Genomic DNA, 21,798 nt, shown 5'->3' with positions numbered 1-21,798 from the left:
TATTTAAAATTTCCTATATGTTTCGAACACAGTCGTGTCCATCATCAGGGGATAAAAGATTTAAAATTGGTATTGGATATATGCCCCAATGTTTGATTCCATGTCACCAACCTATTTGTTATTATTCTTTTTAATTGTATTTATTTAGTTTACAACAGAATGTAAATAATTATAATTAAAAAAAAAACAATAATAACAAATAGGTTGGTGACATAGAATCAAACCCTCGAGCGTATATCCAATGCCAATTAAACGTTTTCTCCCCTGATGATTGACGACACTGTCCGAAACATGTAGGGAATTTTAAATAACTAAATGCTTAATAAATAAGTGGAGCAGGATTTTCATTTTACCCACAATTAACTTATTTAAACAATTAACAGTCCAGTTTGGTTTTAGGTAAGCTGTATTAAGGTTCCCAGCTTTACAGCATTGCTTTACCAAAAGAGTTAGAAACTTTAGACAAATGATACAGCCTCGCCTTCAAATCATGTTTTAGTTGAAATTTATTTGGTGATCTATTAATGCCACTGCTATACTGAACAGGCTGAAATTCTATTCTGTTATTAAAGTTTATTAAGAGAATTGAGTTTCATTAAAGGAAGTAATACTGAATTTTCTGAAATCTTGAATAGAAGATATCAAATGCATGCATGACTTTCAAACGATACTGCACTGATGGATACAGGAATTGTAAATCTGAAATTGACCTTGCAGTATGCTTTAGACGTAAACTTTCATTAGAATTATTTACTAAATAAGACCATACATACATTCCTGCAATTTTCTTAGGTAATACACATTAGTTCTTAGGTAAAACACATTATATTCAAGTAATATCTACTGACTTATAAAGTGAAAATGACTAATAAAGTGAATTTCTTCAAAAGTTGATTTACCAGAAGGAAAGCTTAGTTCCAAAGGAAATTCCCTTAGTAATGTTGTCTTTTGACTTTGATATAGACAGAAGCATGATTCTTCTATAGTCTAGGAGGTTGATCAAGTATCATGGAGTTTTCATAAAGTTGTAACCAGTTTACTGATCCATCATCTACCAAAGGTAACTGGACACTAATTGAAGCGCAATCAAGTTTCCGGCAATCTGGAATTTCAACACTTGGATGAAGGACTCAACTGATTTTTAAATACCAGTATTTTTTTATCTGTATTTAAATAAATTATAGTGAAACATCACTAACTTGTAATACAATTGGCATTCCCTCTACAAGGAAACCCCTATACGTAAAAGAAAACTCGACTGTAAGGATGCATGTAAAATTAAATGCACGTTCACGAGCTTTAATTTAATATGAGAAGTTGCAGACGCGAGGGATAATATACAGGGTGTTCGACAAATAAAAGTTTCTATAAACATGGGTCCGGTAATGCACAGTTTTCAAGATACAGGGTGATAATTTTTTTTTTAAATATAATTTTTTTATTAATATTAAAAAAATATGTACTCGATTCTTTTGAAATTTGGCCGTATTACTTGTTGCATTAAGAGGCTAATTTAGCCCTAATTAGATTAAAATTATAAGGTCCAGTGGCGTCCCGGGGGACATCATCAAAGCAAATGTTATTGGCAAAAAAATGTACGTCACTGTCTTTTTTTCAACGTTAATATTTGTTGTTTGATTAAGAATTTAAAAATAGAACTTTTTCGCCTTTTGATTTTCTTTCGTATCTCACTTTTCTTTTCTCTTTTTATCTTCACGTTTTCGACAAAAAAAAAATACAGTAATTATTAATTTTTGGTAAAAAAATCACAGGTGTCTTGGAAAACAAAAAATCATTTCTGCAAGGAGATTTGACATTGACAAGTGTCAGTTCTCCTATAAAAATAATTATTAATAATAAAAAAAATTATCACCCTGTACCTTGAAAACTGTGCATTTCCGGACCCGTGTTTATAGAAACTTTTTCTCTTATTTTTTTACAAGGAATCACCCATTGAAATATCTCCGTCTATTTTTCGAACACCCTGTATATCATAAGTCGATTTCGAATGTTCCTGACACCAGTGGCGTACTTACGGGGGAGGGGATAAGGGGGATATACCCCCCCCCCCCCAAGGCAATACAAAAAATATAAAATTTAAAAAAAATCAAAAAACTTAAATTTTAAACAAAAAATTAGATTATTCTCTACATGTCCTTTTTTTTTAAATAAAAAATTATGCAATTAAAAAAAACACAAATTTTCTTTGCTTGCATCAGCTGCAAGAAGACGGACGCGATAAGAATTTTCCGTCTCCGATTGCGATTGCGTAATATGTATGTGGCAGTGGCTTAATTTTGTTGTTTAAAACGCAGAGTGTGCGCTCTCGTATGTTGCGCAACACGTGACACGTGAAAGCAAAAAAATGAAGCAAGGAAACCTATTAAGTTTTTTTAAAAGAAAAAATAACGTGGATGATGAAGAGGAGGCCTCTACATCAGGATTGGATTCATCTATCAATGTGAACAAACATTTTAAAGGTAATTCTGAATCTGCCTTATCTTCGGAAGTAAATCATCCGCACCCGCAGGATATTGCAAATTTTCTGAATTCTGGTTCCGTATCAGATAAAATAAAAATAATTGAAACACTTTGGATCCCGCCACCATCATACACTTTCCCTTTAATAGATAGATTTAAAGACAATTTATTTTTTGCTATTACTGGAGGTGTCAGAGGGCAAACATTAGGTGGATTAGTGAATATAAAAATGGACAATTGGAAAAAGGCAAAAGAGGTACGTGAGTATTAACGCATTATACAGGGGGTCGCGTCGCTTAAATAATATTTTATAATATCATTATTTGTCAAATAATTTATACCAGTCGAACATACATTATGTATAATAAGATAATAATACAGTACTTTTTTGTTTACAGATATTTATTGCCGAGGAGTCTACAAGATATCACAAAGATTGTATATGTGCCTACGAAAATTTGGAGAAAATACAAAAAGGGGTTCAAGAAGAAGTTATAGGTTTACTGGATGAAAAAAGAAAAAAACAAGCAAAGCAAAATCGGAATAAAATTCGGCCGATTATAGAAGCAATTATATTATGTGGTCGTCAAGAAATGTCGTTAAGAGAACACAGAGACTCGGGAGCCTTAGAAATAGACGATAGCTCAAAAAATGAAGGGAATTTTCGGGAAATATTAAAATATAGAGCAAAGGGAGACACACAGCTACGGGAAACTCTGGAAACGTCAACAAAAAGAGAAACTTACATTAGCCCGAGAATCCAAAATGAAATTATTAGCAGTGTAAATGTCATTATGCTAAAACAACTTGTTTGCAGAATAAACAAGGCAGAGGCGTTTGCTATTCTTGCCGACGAAACAACAGATATTTCTACAGTCGAACAAGTTAGCATATGTGTAAGATACGTGAGTGATAATAACAACATAAATGAAGATTTCTTACACTTTATTCCAGCTGATAGTTTGACAGGTGAAAATTTATCAAACACAATCTTAAATAGCCTGGAAAGTTTTGGCGTGGATATAAACTACCTGGTGGGGCAAGGGTACGATGGAGCCAGTAACATGTCTGGAAAATTTAATGGAGTGCAAAAATTTATTCGACAAAGATGTCCAAAGGCTATTTATATACATTGTGCTGCACATTCATTAAATCTGGCCATTTCCAAAGCATGTGAGGTTCAACAAATAAGAAATTGTCTTAGAGTTATTGAAAAACTATATACTTTTTTTAATACTCCAAAGCGCAAAAATGTGCTTTTAAGTAAAATCGAAGAATCAAATGAACATCCATCTGCAAGAACCCTAAAGAGATTATGCGCAACTCGATGGATATCCAAATATGAAGCAGTGCAAGACTTCATGGAACTTTACAAATACGTCGTTAAAGCTTGGAAGATATATCTGCTTGGAGGGATTCTGGGGATGCACCAGTTTTGCGTAATAGTCTTTTTGATTCCGACTTTTTAATAGCCCTCCAAGTAGTTCTTTAGTAGTTCGTAACCAGATCTTTAGTTTTGGTTTGCCACTTTGTCGGGTTCTGCAAAAAGTAAATATTGATTTAAAAGAGGCTGTAATGGTGACTGAAAATGTAATTTTATGCTTAAGGAAGCTGCGACTAGATGCTGACAAACAATTTGAAGGGCTTTTTAACAAAGCAGTGGTAAATTTTGTATTCTTTTTTTTAATTTGAGATTATTTCACTTTTGTATTAATTTTTTAGGAAGTGGCGTCGAGTGTGGGCGTCGAAATTAAAGTAAAACGAATAACGCACAAACAAAAAAATCGAGCAAATCCCAATATCAATCCAAATGCCGAAAATTACACGGTCGACTATTTTAGAACTACTATGTATTTGCCATTCATGGAGTTTTTCATTAACCAGCTGGAAGAAAGATTTACGTCTCATAAAGAAATTTTTCACGGATTTATGTGCCTATATCACCTTCATCTGTTGGAGAATCAACTGACTCAAGCAATAAGTTTAATAATTTGCTTGATTTATATTTACCCGATGTTCGAAAAATTATCACAAAATCTGAAATAAAACTGTGGCATGAGCATTTAAACAATTTCCCAGAAATAAAAAACAAACGCCAAGCATTAGCTTGTTTGGAAGTTTGTAGTCAGCATGCCTATCCCAATGTACACAAACTTCTAAAAATTGTTTGTACATTGCCAGTATCAACTTCGACGCCAGAACGTACATTTTCCACGTTAAAACGGATAAAAACGTATTTGAGGAATACTACCACCCAAACGCGGCTTAATGGATTTGCCATGCTATCAATTCATCGAGAAGAAATAATATCTGTTGATGAAATTATTGATGATCTCGCTCTGAAGGCACGGCATTTAGATTTTGTTTTGTAATTTCAAATTTAACGTAAAATAAATAAATTATTTTTATTCGTTTTTTTTTATACCCTCCCCCCCCCCAAGCCCAAACTCTGGGTACGCCACTGCCTGACACATGAGATGTTGTTGTAGACTTAAGTACCTTTACAGTAGTTCAGTACAATGCGCAATTTGTTATATGGGGAATAATGCATGCATGCCGATGAAAAATGCTAGGGTAGGAAAAATGTAGCTTAAATAGTAAGTGGTGACTTTGGCGCCCTCTAACTTTGTTCTCGTTGGTTAGACAGTTTCACTCCCAAAAAGTGACTTAAGTAGTAGAGAATTTAATTATATTTCTTGTACGATTTACAGTTTAGTTAGAAACCAATATTATGAATAGACAACGCGGAGGGATACTTCAAAAAATCGACATTTTACCAATAAAAGATGCCATTCGTGTTCAAGGCAACTTAAGCAGTTGTTAAAAAATTAATTTAAAGGTCGTAGGAATTCAGAAAATTGGGAAACATTGACTTTTAATCCATTTTGAAATAAAAATGTCCAACTTAGACCCAAAAATCGTAATAAAATCAGGTTTTTCGTAAATATAATGAACCCAATGGAGTAGAAAAATAATATGTTAAAACGAATCAAATAATTGTTGATGCCAATCAAACAGAAATGATATTTCTCACATTTTCGCGTAAAAATGTTCATGTCAGACCAAACAATCGCCTAAGAATGTCATAAAATTATGCTCCTCGTGTGTAATGAACCCAAATACTTCATCAAATTTAAGTTTTGTATCTGGGCAACAGCTTTTAAGTTTTTTTTATTACATATTTCAAAAAGCATTTCTTATTTGTTCTAAATTCCCTAAACATTGCATACAAATCTTTTGATACAATCAGAAATTTTACCTTAAAGGGTATCTGACTTTGGCTTATGATTCAAAACCTTTACAAAAAAAAAATCGTGATGATGGTAATTCTAATGTCGAAACGTCGAGTCAAAAACTGGCTTAGCATGTAATTTAGAAGCCAATAAAAGTGTAACCAATACAGTGACTTTTATAGTTTCCGAGTAGCTTACAATTGAAAAAACTTTTTATACAAAAATAGGAAAAATTGAAAAATTTTATGCCGTGACTTACTTTATGTTATAAGAAAATCAAAATTTTAAAAAGATTCAGTCTGTATTCGAAAATTAAATTTACGCAGATATGACGAAGAAATGCCCAAAAATGTTGAATATTTTACCAGTTTTTTGGCATGATAACCATCTTACATGCAAGTATTATTGTCAAACCTATTGAAATGAGAATTACAGTGGTGGCCAAAAGTATGGAAACTTTAAACAATCAAAAATATAAATAAACAGCTTATCAGCAAATAAAGAAATTCGAATGGAGGAGGAGTTATTATAGAGGAGTTATTTCTCTGTGGCCAAATGTATGGAAACCTTTAATAACATCTTAATAATTATTTACTACAAGCTGTTTAACGGTAAGATTTTGTTTGAGTGAAGACAGGCATCATGCCTAAGTGTAAATACTTATCTAGTGATTTAAAAAGTAAAATAGTTGAACTATACCAGAAGGGTTATAAACAAATTAAAATAAGTAAAAATTTAAACATTTTTAAAGGCACTGTTTCAAAAATAATCAAAAAATTTGAAGAGAGAGGTACACAAGCAAGGAAGACCAAGAAAGTTGGCCAAAAGAGCTATGAAGGTAATGAAAAGAATATCGATGAACGACCCAAAGAAAACTTCTATAGATATTTCTGGAGAAACGAGTGAAATGGGGATTTCTGTGTCTGCTCGCACGGTGAGAAGAAGGCTAAATGAAGTGGGGCGTTTTGGAAGAGTTACTGTAAAGAAACCACTAATATCAAAGAAAAATTGAATGGATCGCATGAAATTTGCACGAGATCTTACCTGGTCTCACCAAAATTGGAATACTGTATTGTTTAGTGACGAAAATAAGTTTCAATTATTTGGGAGTGACGGGAGACGAATTATGTCCGGCGACCAAAAGGTACAAGATACAGCCACAAATACCAAATGCCTACGGTAAAACATGGTGGTGGAAGCGTAATGGTGCGGGGTTGTTTCTCCCGATCAGGTGTTGGCCCCCTGGTTAAAATTGATGGAATAATGGACCGTTTTCTAAAGACATATTGGAGAACAACATGTTGCCTTATGCTGAGGAGGAAATGCCATTGAGATGGTTGTTTCAGCAAGACAACGACCCCAAACACAAGTCCCAATTTGTGAAAAACTGGTTAAATGAACAGAGCATTGCTTTAATGGATTGGCCTTCACAGTCCCCAGATCTGAATCCCATAGAGAATTTATGAGATCATTTGGACAGGAAGATTCGAAACCATTCGATTTCAAACAAGGCTCAACTGTGGGAAATACTGCAAACTGAGTGGGCTGCCATTTCCAGTGAAGACTGTGCAAGACTTGTCGATTTTATGCCACGAAGATGTAGAGAAGTAATTTAAATGTAATTTATATAAATAACTTTTTTCAGTTTCCAAACTTTTGGCCAAGAAAATATTAATTTTATTTAATTTTCTTTTTATAATACGTTTAATTTCAAATTTATATGTTAAGTTAGGTAATATATTATATATACTTTATCACAATATGAGTAACTTTATTATAATTCCTGGTTTCTTAAAAAAAATACAAATTAAATTTCTAATTTTTCTACATACATCCTGAACCAAAAAATAATTAATTCCTGTTGAGAAATTAGTTAATCTTCAATGCTATTCAAACGTTTACTAGAAATGCAATTTTTTATGACATTTTGACCATACTTAATCATAAAACGTGCTTTACAAAATATGCACAGCATTTTTATAGGATGTACCATATAGTACCGTTGGTTGCAAAATTTATTTACCAAATCTCGTATATACCTTTACCGTAACCGTTGGCCTTTAACATAGAAGAGTTCACAATCATTTACATACTGGGAACATTTTTATGACTGAAAGACTTTAAACCAGTTTTAAAAATTTTAATAAAAAACCATAATTGCTGTTATGTAAAGTACCCGTCGTATAATAAACAATACAAAACCCATTTAAAATGAATGATTGTCCGCTTTTCATATAAGCGAATACAATTTTTACGCCGTCAAGGTCGGTCTAACCTAAGTGCGTTAGAACTTCATTTTTCAATAATTTATAAAATTATTTTAAACGTTTTTAGAATTGTTAGTAAATGCGAAATGACGGCGACGCCTCGGCATCGACCCTCTGCGTCCTTATTTCCACGCTTTTCCGGGCATGCGTTTCCCAGCGTCCTTTGTTTCGTACATGTGATGTGGAAACAGGATCGGAAATGTTATTTACTTTTTAAATTGTGATTTACTCTACACATGAGAACTGCTATTATCTCGAAAACTGTTAGTCTAAGAAGAGTTTGTCTAGCTAAGGAAAGGTACACCAAAGTATATAGATTTCAACATATATATGTATATAGATGTTAGACTGTGATACAAGCATGTAATCGACGTCGCATTGATTGGCGGACACGTTCAAAAATTCCTGATGTCTGCTGAATTATGTCACAAGACGTTATAATGGGATTACACAATTCCTCCACATTATCAATTGGATTTCTATAAACCAGTGATTTAAGGTGGCCCCACAAAAAAAATCCAGCGGATTTAAGTCGGGAGACCGTGGGGGCCAAGGGTGAAAACTTCCCCGACCTATCCAACGATTTGGATACGTAATATCCAAATACTCTAAAATGGGCTGGAGCACCGTCATGTAAAAAAAATTTGCTGTCCCAGCTGAATGGGGACATCTTCTAGCATCGCTGGTAATTCATTTTCAAGAAATTCTTGATAACCTCAACCTTGCTGGTAAAAAAAATGGACCGATGAGAAAATTTTCAATAATGCCGACCCATACATTAAGTGAAAACTGGTGCTGATGGCGGTTTTCTGCCACAGCATGTGGGTTCTCATAATGCCATATTATGTCGTTATTGTGGAAGTTCATAATTGCGTCCCTGGAGAAATTAGCCTCATCGGTGAATAGTATTTTTCTTATAAACGGTGCATCTTGCCTTATGCGTTTCTTGCATCCAACGACACAAAGCCGTTCTTTCCCGCTGAATATGATACGGGTATAAAAGGTTTCTTTTAAGAATATTCCAAACTGTAAAGTTACTAATGTGTACCGTCTGAGCAATTTTCCTAGTGCTTGTGGTGGGATCTTCCTCGAATTCATTGAGCACCTTTTTTTTAGCCTAGGGTTCAAGGTATCCAAATTTTTTTTTTTTTAGACTTTAACATACAGGGTGTTAAAATTATACGCATTAAAGTGTACAACCTAGTTCGCCCCTGGTAAAGAAAACAAGGTAAATGTATTTTAAGGATGTTATTTTAAGAGGTCCCTAATAGTGTTCATCACCTAAAATTTTTATTAAATTCTAAATCTCCGGGTAGTTTAAAAGTGATTTATGAAAAACCATTTCCAGCAGCGTCCTTTAGGAGGCTGTAAAACTCATATTCAATTATAACCTAACCACTAATTTATTGTTTGCTATTTATATATATTCCTTGACTGAATACTAATAAATAATTAAAAACTCGTGTGTATGGAGTTATTTCTTTTTCAATGTCTGTCTTATTTGTTTCCTCAAGAAAGAATGAATTAGCCTTTTTTTCAGTTTGTTATGGTTTGGTTGAGCTAAGGGTATTTTCTCTGCTTAACTTAGTCCAACGTCAGCAAAGTAATTATTAAATACATTCTTCGATATTTCTTTTGGATCTGAGGTTATTCGGTTTCTATCATACAAGTCTTTAGAATCAACATCTTTTTTTTAAATTATTTGTTAAGGTATTTATGGCATTCCAGAGAGATTTGGTATGGGACTGACTATTTTCGATTTTTTCATTTATATAATCTTGTTTTGCTTTTTTATCAGATCATTAAGATAATTTTTATATTGATTGTATTGTATTTTGATGGCCTAGTGGTATACATTAAAAATAATATAAAATATTTAACAAACATAATATCTTTTTCGGAAACAAGATGTATACAAGTAGGCATGAAAATAGATAGTGTTGATATTTGCATGACTTGTTGTTATAGACCTCAGAACTAATTTAGATGTTTTTTTAAACGACTTAGAGCAATATCTTGGGACTTTAGGTAATCATCACTTAGATATATTTATTGAGTCTCTTTAAAAACCACGGAATATATAAATTTAATGAACGAAAATGGTCTTTTTTCTTGTGTAAACAAGGCTACCCGCGTGACTGCAGTGTCATCAAGCTGCATAGATCACATATTTTTGCGTTACGACAAACAATTAATATCTAAACCAACTCCATTTATATTTCAAACCGATATTACTGATCATTACTTGATAGGTTTAACTTCTAATATAAAATTAGGTAAGACAGTAAATAAACCAGCACAACAAAATATAAAAAAAATAAACTATGAAAAACTAAAATTGCAACTGTCTCAAGAGAAGTGGGCAGACTGTATCACCTTGGACCATGCTCAGAAGGCCTATGAAAAATGTATGTTTACTCTGAAAAACCATATAAAAAAATGCACAACTAATTTCACTGTCAAAGAAAAATTTAAAAGGCTCAAACCTTGGATTTCTTCGGGATTAATTAACTCTATCAAACATCGAGATGCTTTAAAACAACAATTGTTAAAAAATTTTACCATCGAGAGAGAGAGGAACAGTATAAAAAAATACAGAAACTTTTACATAAATTAATTCAAAAAACTAAATTTCAGTATTATAAAACTCAAATACAGGATGCAGGCAAAAATTATAAAAAGGTGTGGAAAATTATTAGCGAAACAACAAATAAAAATAATGAAAAAGGGGTGATAACAATTAAAGATGAAACCGGCAATATTGTAAAAAATAAAGAACAAACCTCTAATCTTTTTAATAACTTCTTTTCAAAAATTGGAGAAACAATGGCAAATAACATTATTTCAAAAAATCAACGCAATAACGACAATAAAAATAATATAGATAAAACTCTCTTTGTAGGACCAGTAAATAAAAAAGAACTTATAATGCACATTAACTCCTTAAAAACAGATTCATCTCCTGGCGATGGTATAACTGTTAGATTAATTAAAACAATTCATGTATATATTTTAGATCCTTTAGCACATATAATTAACTTAACCTTTAAGACATCTAAGATCCCTATAGAGTATCAAGACTCGCCTAATTTCATTTTTTGAATCACAAAATATAATTTTTAATGCACAATTTGGTTTTAGATCTAATAAAAGCACCGATGATGCAATATTTTTTTGGTTTAAAAAAATTATGTCAGTTATGCAAGAAAATAAGAAATGTCTTACAGTATATATGGACTTTGCAAAGGCTTTCGATACAGTCTCCCACACCTTGCTGTTAAATAAATTAGAAAATGTTGGAGTAAGGGGTCAAGCTCTAGAGCTTTTTAGATTCTACTTGGAAAATCGAGTGCAAAGAGTGCGATGTAATGATATCCTAAGTAGTGATATGGTTGTAAATACTGGAGTTCCTCAAGGGACAGTTCTGGGTCCAATTTTATTCTTGATCTATATTAATGATTTGGGAAAATTACTACAAGATAGTTCGGTTATTTGTTACGCCGATGATACTGCAGTCACATTCACAGACAACAGCTGGGATGGTGTATACTCGAAAGCAGAGCAAGGCCTTTATGTAATTCAAAACTGGATAAATGAAAACAAAATCACCTTAAATATAACAAAGACCAAATTTATAGCTTTCTCTTTGACAACTAGTGATCAACCTAAAAAAAGTAATATTAAAATTCACAACCCAACTTGTAATTTATTAAATAATAACTGTCCTTGTCCTTGCATACAAAAAATTAGTAAAATTAAATACCTAGGTTTATACATTGACCATTATCTAGGCTGGAATGAACATGCTTTTGAAACGTCCAAAAAACTTTATTATAAATTTTATCAGCTTCGTAATATTTTAGATAAGAAAACACTAAAAATAGTATATACTTCACTAGTAGAATCAATTTTAAGATATTGCTTAGTAATTTGGGGTGTTCTGAATGATAATGCCATGCAAATGTTAAAAGTATGCCAAAATAAAATACTTAAGATTATCCTAAGCAAAAGCAATCAATATCCTACAATCAACCTTTATTCGAAACTAAATGTACTAAATTTAAGAGGATTGTTTGTGAGTGCATGTCTTTGTTACTACAGAAAGGTTAAAGATATTTTTAGGAAACTAGACCATCAGTATTAAACTCGTTCTAAAACAAACAAGGATTTGCAATCGCACTTCTTCAGCAAATCACACTTGCAAAGAAATATGCTGTTTCTACTGCCCAAATTTCTTAAGCTTCAGCCCACAGGCCTAAGGTCTAAAGTCGAAGTAAATAAGCATAGAAAAGGTTTAAATTTTAAGATAAAAAACTTCGTCATTTACCATTACGAACACTTTAAAAGATTAATGTAAAAAAAAAAGAACGAAACGTATTAGATAAATGTGTATTACACTATAAAAATAATATTAGAAGAACAGAAAGACTCTTCTTCCAATGCTTCTCTTGTTTCTGCTGCTTCATTCCGGGTTGTTTTGTCTCCTTGTCTCCTCTCTTGCGCTTCTCTTTATAGGAATTATTTCTTTTGTATATAGGTGGAATTAACTATTTAGGGCATATTAGTATGTATTATATAGATTATTTAAATGTTATGATATGGTCTCATTTTAATTATTTATACTTAATAGCAAAAAACTGCCACACAGGTCGAGGGATGGGAAATTTCGATACAGGCCAAGCTAATGGTCTAGTGAAATGTTCCATTCCGTGATAGACGTTACAATAATATTAAGGTAATTTTGTTAATGGGATATTGTACCAATATAGACTATTGTATTGCTGTCTATTTGCTATTGAATGATTTATATTTTGTAAAATTGAATTAATATATTGTATTGTATTGTATTCAGCCCTATAACTATCAGGATTTCATTTAAATTTCTGTTACAATAACTCCTTTGTTTGAAACGACCTTATAAGTCCTGGAGTAATCCAGATATTTCTGGGTATGTCCTTTTTTTTAACACGTATTTCGTTTGTGCTGTCCACAATAATTGTTTTTAAAACATCAATGAAATAGGCATAACAATCTTGTAGATCAGTTATTTTATACATAGAGGTCCAATTCATATTACCTAAATAGTCTTTAAGTTTATTATATTCTATATAAGTTTTTACATTATTTGGTGATGTATAGTGAGCCTTAGGAACTAATGGTGTAAAAATAAGTTATAATACTCTTGTGTAATGATCTGTAATATGCGTCTTTATAACACTAGAATGACTATCAAAATTTTCTTTAAATATTTTTATGAAGAATATCAAATTTAATTTTTGCATTTTGCAATACGGCCCTGTTCGTGAACTTTTTGTGAACGAATTTCGTACCGGTTTATGTTCGTGATAATATCGGTTATCCATAATCGTGAAATGTTCCTTTAAGTACATTTTGCATTATCTTTTTCAGTATGCAATGTATTCCAGGCTAATTGCACCAAATTAAATCGGGAAAAAAAAATCAATTTTGCAGGTAGTTTTATGGGTAAAAAAAAAGTGAAAAATAGTACTATTTTGGAAGTGCCCAATATAAAAGCTGTAAATCTTGTGAATTTTTTAACGTAACCGAGCTTAATGCAAAAAAATCGCGTGTGTCTTCTAATTTTTTTATTTTACATTTTCGCCAAAATACCTTTAATGAAACCTTTCATACATCTTCAAAATAAACACTCGTACTTACATCATCATTTTCATCCACTTGCATTTAACACAAATAATAAAAGCACGTCGGTCAGCTAAAAAAATGAAAAAAAAAAAAAAACGTCCCGCAGAAAAGCTCACGACCGCGCGCGCTCTTTGTTCAAAAGCTCACGAAACGCATCATCCAAGAGAAAAAATAAAAGCACCCGAAAATCCCGCGCTATAATATACAATCGTCCATTCAATACAAAATCGTTCGGCTTTTAATTCAAACTGGGCTCAAGTTCTGCTCAAGCTTTCCGTGTGTCGTCGAATTGCATAGACCGGAGACCATTATAGCGGTATTCAAAGCTCGAAGTAAATCATTCTTGGAGTCCGTATAGTTTGTTGTTGATGATGGGCTTTCGTACAACGTTGTCGCATTTCCTGAAACATCAGAAACAATAGGGAAAAAGCCTGAAACAGATCATAGAGTTTCGTTTGTTCCAGGCTTTTGGAAAATTGTATTTTTTGGATAAGTGTTTTTCCTTCAACTGTTGAAAAAAAAATCGTATTTGTATACTTTACACCTATTTTGTTAATTAAATCGACATTATTGGTACAAATTCTAAATATACAAATACGGTTAAGTTTTAAAACCTTGAACCTAAGAGTTTTTTTTTTAATTATTTTAACAATTTTGTTTAAAGAGTTATGTTTTTTGTTTTTTTTTTAAATTTTTATTTTTTTTTAGTTTTTATAAAAATCTTTTCTGCGAAAATGAATTTTAAGTTCCAGCAAGTTTATATTAAAAATTAGTATATTTCCACGTTCTTTAATTTAAACCCCAATATCTTCCCATTTCTTCAAATTTAGTGTATAAATATACACTAGTTTACCAGTTCTTATCTATTTTTTCATGACCTTAGTACCAAGGCAAAGTAAGTGCTTATACCTTAGTTTGCCATTTTTTTAAGGCCCGTTAAAAAAAAATACAAAGGCAAAGTAGTGTAATCAACAAAACACTGTTTAAATATTGTTTAAATCAATTTAAATTTATTTGGTTGAAAAGAGAAGTTAAGAAAACCCTTGAAATAAAATTTTCATGCAATTCGGACAAATAATAAATACGTGGCCTTAAATTTACCTTTAAACTCGTTTATCTCGAAACTTAATTTTTGCGTGTACCTTCTTTTGCCTTTGTGCGGCAGAATTGTCTCCCTGTTTTTAAGGCTTAATAAAAGAAATTTTATTTGAAATACAAAGATTTTATTTTAAAAGTACAACTAAAACATTTTTGTCCTATGTGGTTTTGAAGAGAATATCTGGCAAGTGCCGCCCACCATTATCGAAGCACTGGTGCAAGCGACTTCTGAAGTTTCGCATAACTCTTGCAAGCATTATTTCTTGGGGTATTCTGCGAATTTCCAGGCGGATTGCATCCTTTAGTTGTCTAATAGTCGTTGGACGATGTTTGAAGATTTACTTTTAGGTAACCCTACAGAAAGAAGTCGCAGGGCGTTAGGTCCAAACGTCCGGGGAACATTTCTCTCAATACTTGCATTGAAGCTCGAGATGTGTGAGCTGTTGCCCCATCTTGCTGAAACCAGGCATCTTGCACATTGAGTCCTGCAAAGGCTGGGGCGAAAAAATTGTGAATCATCGCTATATAGCGTTTTGAATTGACAGTAACAGCGTGATTTTCTTCTTCAAAGAAGTAAGGGCCTCAACTGCCTCTTCTCAAAAAAATCACATATCTTATATAGGCACTTTTAGACAAGTACTGCCATTGCATATGTGTACAAGGTGTCCCAAATTCAAGGGTGAGCATTGGGATCTCGGAAACTAAAAACAGTTTTTTATTGCCACTTTATATGTCCTACAAAATGACGAAAAAAAAATTAATCCGACGTTTTTCGTTTTTTTCAATCATCATCAACTTTATTTTTTCTTACAGGCGCCATATTGGATTTTCTCATTTTTAAAAAGTATTCTTAATTGCATTTAAAATGAGGTATCGCATTTGCATGTCCGATTACTCCGTCTAGTACTTCCCATAAGAACTCCATGAGTGCAAGAGAGAAAGATATCAGATACACAGTATTTTATAGTTTCAGCTTATATAAAATCAATTAATTTGGAAATCCCATTGATATACCTTTCTCTCTTGCACTCATGGAGTTCTTATGGGACGTACTAGAAGGAGTAATCGGACATGCAAGTGCGATCCCTCATTTTAAAGGCAATTAAAAAAATCCAATATGACGTCCATAAGAAAAAATAAAGTTGATGATGATCGAAAAAAAACGAAACGTCGGATTAATGTTTTTTTGCGTCATATTGTAGGACATAAAAAGTGGCAATGAAAAACTGTTTCTAGTTTTCCGATGTTTTTTTTAAATAAAGTCGGTAGAAGGTAAAAACGATTTTGACAATTTTCGATTTTTGTCGGATAACTTTAAAATTTTTTAAACGCTGTTATATTAAGCTCCAAATTGCGCAACTTGCCTCCATTTAACCGACCCTGTAACTCTTGCGGTTTCGGAGATTCCAATAGTCACTCTCGAATTTGGGACTATTAAAGATACAAGATCTTGATAGTCAAAAGCTTTACAAAAATCTAAATACGTAGAGTCTCGATAACGTGAACTAATTAGGGATGACTGTGTTCATGTTTTTGAGGAGTTCATGTTACTGGATAAAGTTAATCGCATGATAAACTAACACGTATATGTACTTTGAATATATATTTTATTGGAAAATCAAACAAAAACATGTTATACAGTTAGTAATACATAGTTGAAAATGTATATGTATATGTTTATACATGGTATAAAGAAAAAAATATTTATTATATAGGTAAGTAAGAACAATGCACATTATTTATATTTAATCCGTTGTTTTTAGAAAAAAGTTATCTAACTTTGTTGGACGGATACGTTGTTTGTTTAAAAGAATATATATTGCACATTCACGTAATTTGTGTAAAGACTAAATATCCTCGAAGTCGGCATTGTTTTGCTCCGCCCATTCTAGACCTCTGTTAAATATACGAACTGCCTCAACGTGAGTGACTTTATCCATAGCCTGAGAAACCTCTGGATCTTGATCCTGTTCAGTTTCTGAATCATTAGACACTGCAGTACAATTCTCATCATGTTCAACGAAGTCATCTTTATTCCATTCTTCGATATCTCCACGTTCGAAGTCTTGCCCTGGATCAATTTCTTCTAATAAATTGAGGTTAGTCTCTACAATGCTATTCAGGCTTAGCAATTCTTGACGAAGAGTTACCAAGGGTATTTACGATCACGATCATCATTGCTTGGGCTTTCGAAAATATTTTTGCAATACTTTTTAATGGTTGCTGGTTCTAATTTATTTCATGCTCGTGATAAGTTTAAAATAGCATCCCTGAGGTTGTATTGTTTGGACATTCATGTCTTAGATTTATTATCTAAGGGCGATATTATTAGCGATAATGCAGTTTAGTCAACCTAATAACGTTTTGGTCCATAGGTTGAATTAAGGGTGTCACATTGGGAGGCATATACATACCTTGAATTAGTCCATCATCAGATAAAACTTCCTCTACTGGGAGATGACTGGGGGCATTATCCAATAAAAGAAGTACTTTCTCTGAAAGACCTTGTTTCTTAAGAAACTTTCTCACCTAAAATTAAAACAAACTTTTAATTTTGAAATGTATAGATATGGCAGGAAATTTACCTCAGGAACAAAAGTTTCTTTGAACCATTCCTTAAAAATTCCGGCTGTCATCCATGCAGATTGTGAGTTTTTATAGTGTACAGGAATGTAAGGGTTCTTAAAGCTTCGTGGTTTTTTAGCTTTCCCTATTACCAAAGGAGTCAATTTATGTAGTCCAGTCGTATTTGTACATGCTAGAAACGTTATTCTTTCTTTGGCTGTTTTTCTTCCAGGGGCAGTTTTTTCTTCACTGGATACGTAAGTCTTTCCGGGTAAAAGCTTCCAGTACAAGCCGGTTTTATCGGCGTTGTACACTTGGTTATAGTCTAAGTTTAGGTCCTTGATTTTTTCTTCAAGTTTACGTAAGAATGGTGAAACCAAATCTGGCTGAGAAGATAGTTTTTCACCAGTTATTGTTAGGAAGCGTATGCCAAATCTTTTCTTGAACTTTTGCAACCACCCCGAGCTCGCAGAAAAAGTGGAATTTTTGTCGTACAGTTTTTCGTGAAAATATTTGGCTTTCTCTTTTAAAATTAAACCACTTATTGGTGCATTCCTCTCTTGTTGTCGCAAAAACCACTTATACAAAGCTTTTCAGAAGTTCTAAGATATTTTCGTTTACCTGGTCCAGAAAAGTCAAAGTTCAACTGTTGAAGTAATTTGGTCTTTTTTCTTCTTAATTGCACATACCGTGGATTTGGCTATTCCCTACTTTTTTGCTCAAAAGGTAACTCCGCAACCTCTACTAACATCGGACAAGAGTTGGGCTTTTTTTCCAGAGTTAAATAATTTACTTTCGTAGTAGACATCGTGCTTGTTTCGTATTGATCGTCGAACAAACACTGAATAAGACGCAAATTTCATATCTCTTCCAAACATGTACAAACAAGATATACAATTTGGCGACGATATGCAAAAGCACTAAGTTAGTACTTAAGTTGCCGACAAAGGGAACATAGGAAATGCCGCTTAATGCCTACGAGTAAAACGATATAAATATTTTTTTGTTCACGTTTTAGAATAGGCTGAATACCAATTAGGCTGTTCACGTTTAGGGATGTTCACGTTATGGGACGTTTACGTTATCGAGACTCTACTTATTAAAACTTAGGTAACAATTTTATTAAAGTTAGTTCTCTAGTCCGTAGCTAAAACGGTAGTTCAAGTTTCCATGTGCATATGACCGCTCTGGCTGAAAAAATCTCGATACTGTCAAAAGCTTTATAAAAATCTTATTCATGTGTTTCTTTCTATAGTACCTATAAGAGAAAAACTGCTGTTTCTAAACTATAGACACTGCTGTGGATACTTCTTTTATTGATTTTTTACTGTACGTACATAAATCCTATTCTAAATCTCTCTTGGAGAATTAGTATTGTAGCGTTTTTCCCGTTCGAAAATAATCGGAAGTGGCCCACTAATTTATTTATACGCTTTATTATGAGAAGACGATCACTCACGATTACTAGAGGTATTTATTTTTACTGTATTTATTCACAATTATTTAAATCTCGCGCCAATATTTCGAACTTTACTTCACTGAACTGGCAACTGACTACTATCAACGATGCTTTTGTCATTTCGGAATGATAAAGAATCAACTGTTTTCTAGGTGCTTACAATAACATTACACTGCCCTCTCCCTAAGCTCATTTCCTGCCGAACATAAGAAAATAAAAGAGAGTTCAGAAGGATACTCAGCTTTGACCCAGTTATTTTGACATATTTAACAGTTATATTTGTTCAGAACTTGGTTTCGAGGGCGCTACTAGATAACAGTTCGTAAAAGATCGTGACAGTTGACTTGACCTTTACATTAACGAAAGTGGAAAAGGGAGGGAAATTCAAGGAAAACGGAAAGAATTAAAAAAACGTAAAGCTGCATTAGTTTGTAGTATTTTCACTTTTTTTCTGATTTGTGTCGTGTCTCTTTAGCTATTGTCTTTTTTTGTATATTTTATTTTTATTGCAGATAAATTGAATACATATAGTAACCTTCTGTATCTGCTTCATAAAGAAATAAAGGTGATAAAATAAATAAGGCGCAACCACCTAATGCATTTACACTGTATATTCAACTGTACACAAGTCTGTAGCTACAGTTATTTACAAGGTTAATTGAGTTTAAGGATCTACAGTTTCTTCATTTTTTCTGAAAGAATTTATCCTTTTGGTTTTTGCTTTAATTGCCTTTTCATCGTGATAAATTAAATAACCAATCCTCTTTTAGTTCTAATTAAAGCAAATCCACTTGGTTGTGATAGAAGAAAACAAGAGGTTCTTAGGTTAGGTTTATCTTTTCAAGTATTTTAATTTTTGGCATAGAATATCTACTTTTTTTTCTTATGTAGCAAACTACTGTCTGGTTCTTATTTTTGTACCTAGATGTGTCTACGGTGATGAGATCATGTTTGATATACCAGCAATAAACAGAAGCTGTACGGCTCCAAATTTCCTTAATATTCATTACCATTGTAGTCCAAAGTATTACAGAAATAAAAAACCTTTTTTTAAATTTCCAAGTGATCATATACAACGAAATAAATGGTTTGAACTTTTGTATTTACCTATTTGTATAAAGACGCAATTTTTATGTGAAGACCACTTTAAGGCAGACAGCGAATTTGCGAATACTTTTCACAAAAGTTCAAATTTTAAGTAACGTACAAATTGGTCCTCCAATCATTGAAATAAAGCTGGGCTAAATTCTTTTATCAATATTGTAAGGAACAGAATCATGAAATATCACCAACTCTAAAAATATATCTTATATCTTTTTACAATTTATTGCATGACCATTAGCTTTCAAATATTTTAGAAATATTCTATCAGAAATACACATTTCAGCGAAATTTATTTTGGTTACACTTAAATAAACCGCTACTAAATAAATTTAAATTTCGTAGTTAGGTGTGAATTAAAACAGTCGAAAATAGTCTACTAATTTATTTACACTCTTCACTATAAAAAAAACAATCACTCACAACTACTAAAGATGTTTATTTTTACTATATTTATTCACAACTCTTGACTGACTCTGACTGACCGACTGTCTGAACTGACAACTGACTACTATCGGTGATGCGGCTCCTTATATACTCGGCAGAACGCTGTTCCGGAAGATTCTCGCCAACCTTCGAGATGTCGTGCGGTGCCAATTTCACGAGAATCAGCTGGTTCCTCGGTTTTTACAATATCGCAATACATGCCTGGCAAATATCTTTCTTGAGTGCAAAAGAGAACGTCAATATTTTCGATTGCTCCTAAGACGGGAAATGCAATACGTCTCTATGGATTGTAGTTAGCAGAGATGAAGTAAGACTATCGATCTCTCTTTAACTGATGGTTTAGCTGATTGCAAGTTAATATATTTATGCACGTGAAACATTGGTTGATTCATAGTCGTTATTTGCTTCGACCTATCACAGACCATTCATAAAAAAATCATTATTTATTTCATTAGGTGCAAAGGTTTTTGACGTGGAAAATTTAAATCGCCATAACGGGAAATTTAAATTATTGTTGATTTTTTTTTTGTTTTTGGTTGTCCGAACTTTTTTTTATCCATCCGTCTCACTTCCACTCACACACTAATTGTCAAACGTAAACGACGTGACAAAAAAGTCAAATCAACATGGCACATGACGCAATTTAACGGGAAATTTAAATGATCATTTTCATATTCTAAATTTAACATTCCCCCTGTACAAACTCGATCACCGTTTCGCATAAATAACGGAAATACAAAAATCAATACTTTAAAACCAGACAATAAAACAAAGAAAACCTACCGTAATCCAGCAGGAATGAGCCGGCAACATGGCGATGGAGTTTTACGCAACAATCTGTTTACATCACGTGATCGTCGTTTTCCCCCGTCATAACACAAGGGAAGACGGTGTGGCGGCAGGAGTAAAGAGGGAGAATTCCCTACGCCCTCACCCTCTTTTATTTTCAGGACCGAATTTCAGATTTATGGGGGGGAAATAAGGGACTCGATTAAATTTCTGCAGGGTATCCTGAGTAGAGGGATGCTGCATGGATTAAATAATTGAACTAGTGAGTCATTTTTTAAGGATCTGTAAGTGTCAATGACTCAACTGATAGATCAGACAAGTTACTTTCAAGCAAATAAAAATTTAACTTTTGGTCAAAAAAATTAGCGAGCTTTTGTAATGTTTTTTGATTAATTTTGTCAAAAGCTTTATTAAGGTTAGTGTAAATAGCATTAAACTTGCAAACTTTATAAGGAAACGATCGTAGATTAGCTACATAAGATCTACTAGTGAAGAATCCAAGCTGATCAACTGAAATTTGAAAATGAATTTTGGATAACATTTTGCATGGATCGATTAGTGTCCAATTAAGCTGCCTTCTTATGATACTATAGCCTGTCAGGAAATACTCCAGTTTTAAGTATCAGAATAAAAATATATATCACAAAACAGATGAAAGTATATAAGCAAAATGAGTACGTTAGACTAGTACATA

The 21,798-nt window shown here is 32.7% G+C and overlaps 1 protein-coding gene across 12 annotated transcripts in view; it reads right to left on the bottom strand.

Moving 5' to 3' along the window:
* The window catches only part of LOC126749386 (proton channel OtopLc-like), a 111,030-nt gene extending 97,074 nt beyond the window's left edge, over window positions 1–13,956 (bottom strand). For all 12 annotated transcript variants that reach the window (XM_050459058.1, XM_050459060.1, XM_050459072.1 and 9 more), the window contains exon 1: window positions 13,661–13,956. Coding sequence is in view for 1 of the 12 variants with exons in the window: in XM_050459061.1 (XP_050315018.1) it covers window positions 13,661–13,684 (24 nt within the window). In the remaining 11 variants the exon portion in view is untranslated. The remainder of the gene's footprint in view (window positions 1–13,660) is intronic.
* Between the last annotated feature and the right edge of the window lie 7,842 nt (window positions 13,957–21,798).

This window comes from Anthonomus grandis (assembly GCF_022605725.1).
Source record: "Anthonomus grandis grandis chromosome 1 unlocalized genomic scaffold, icAntGran1.3 Chromosome32, whole genome shotgun sequence".
NCBI lineage: Eukaryota > Metazoa > Arthropoda > Insecta > Coleoptera > Curculionidae > Anthonomus > Anthonomus grandis.
Note: the sequence above shows the minus strand (reverse complement) of the source record. Positions and strands in the feature narration are given on the sequence as shown.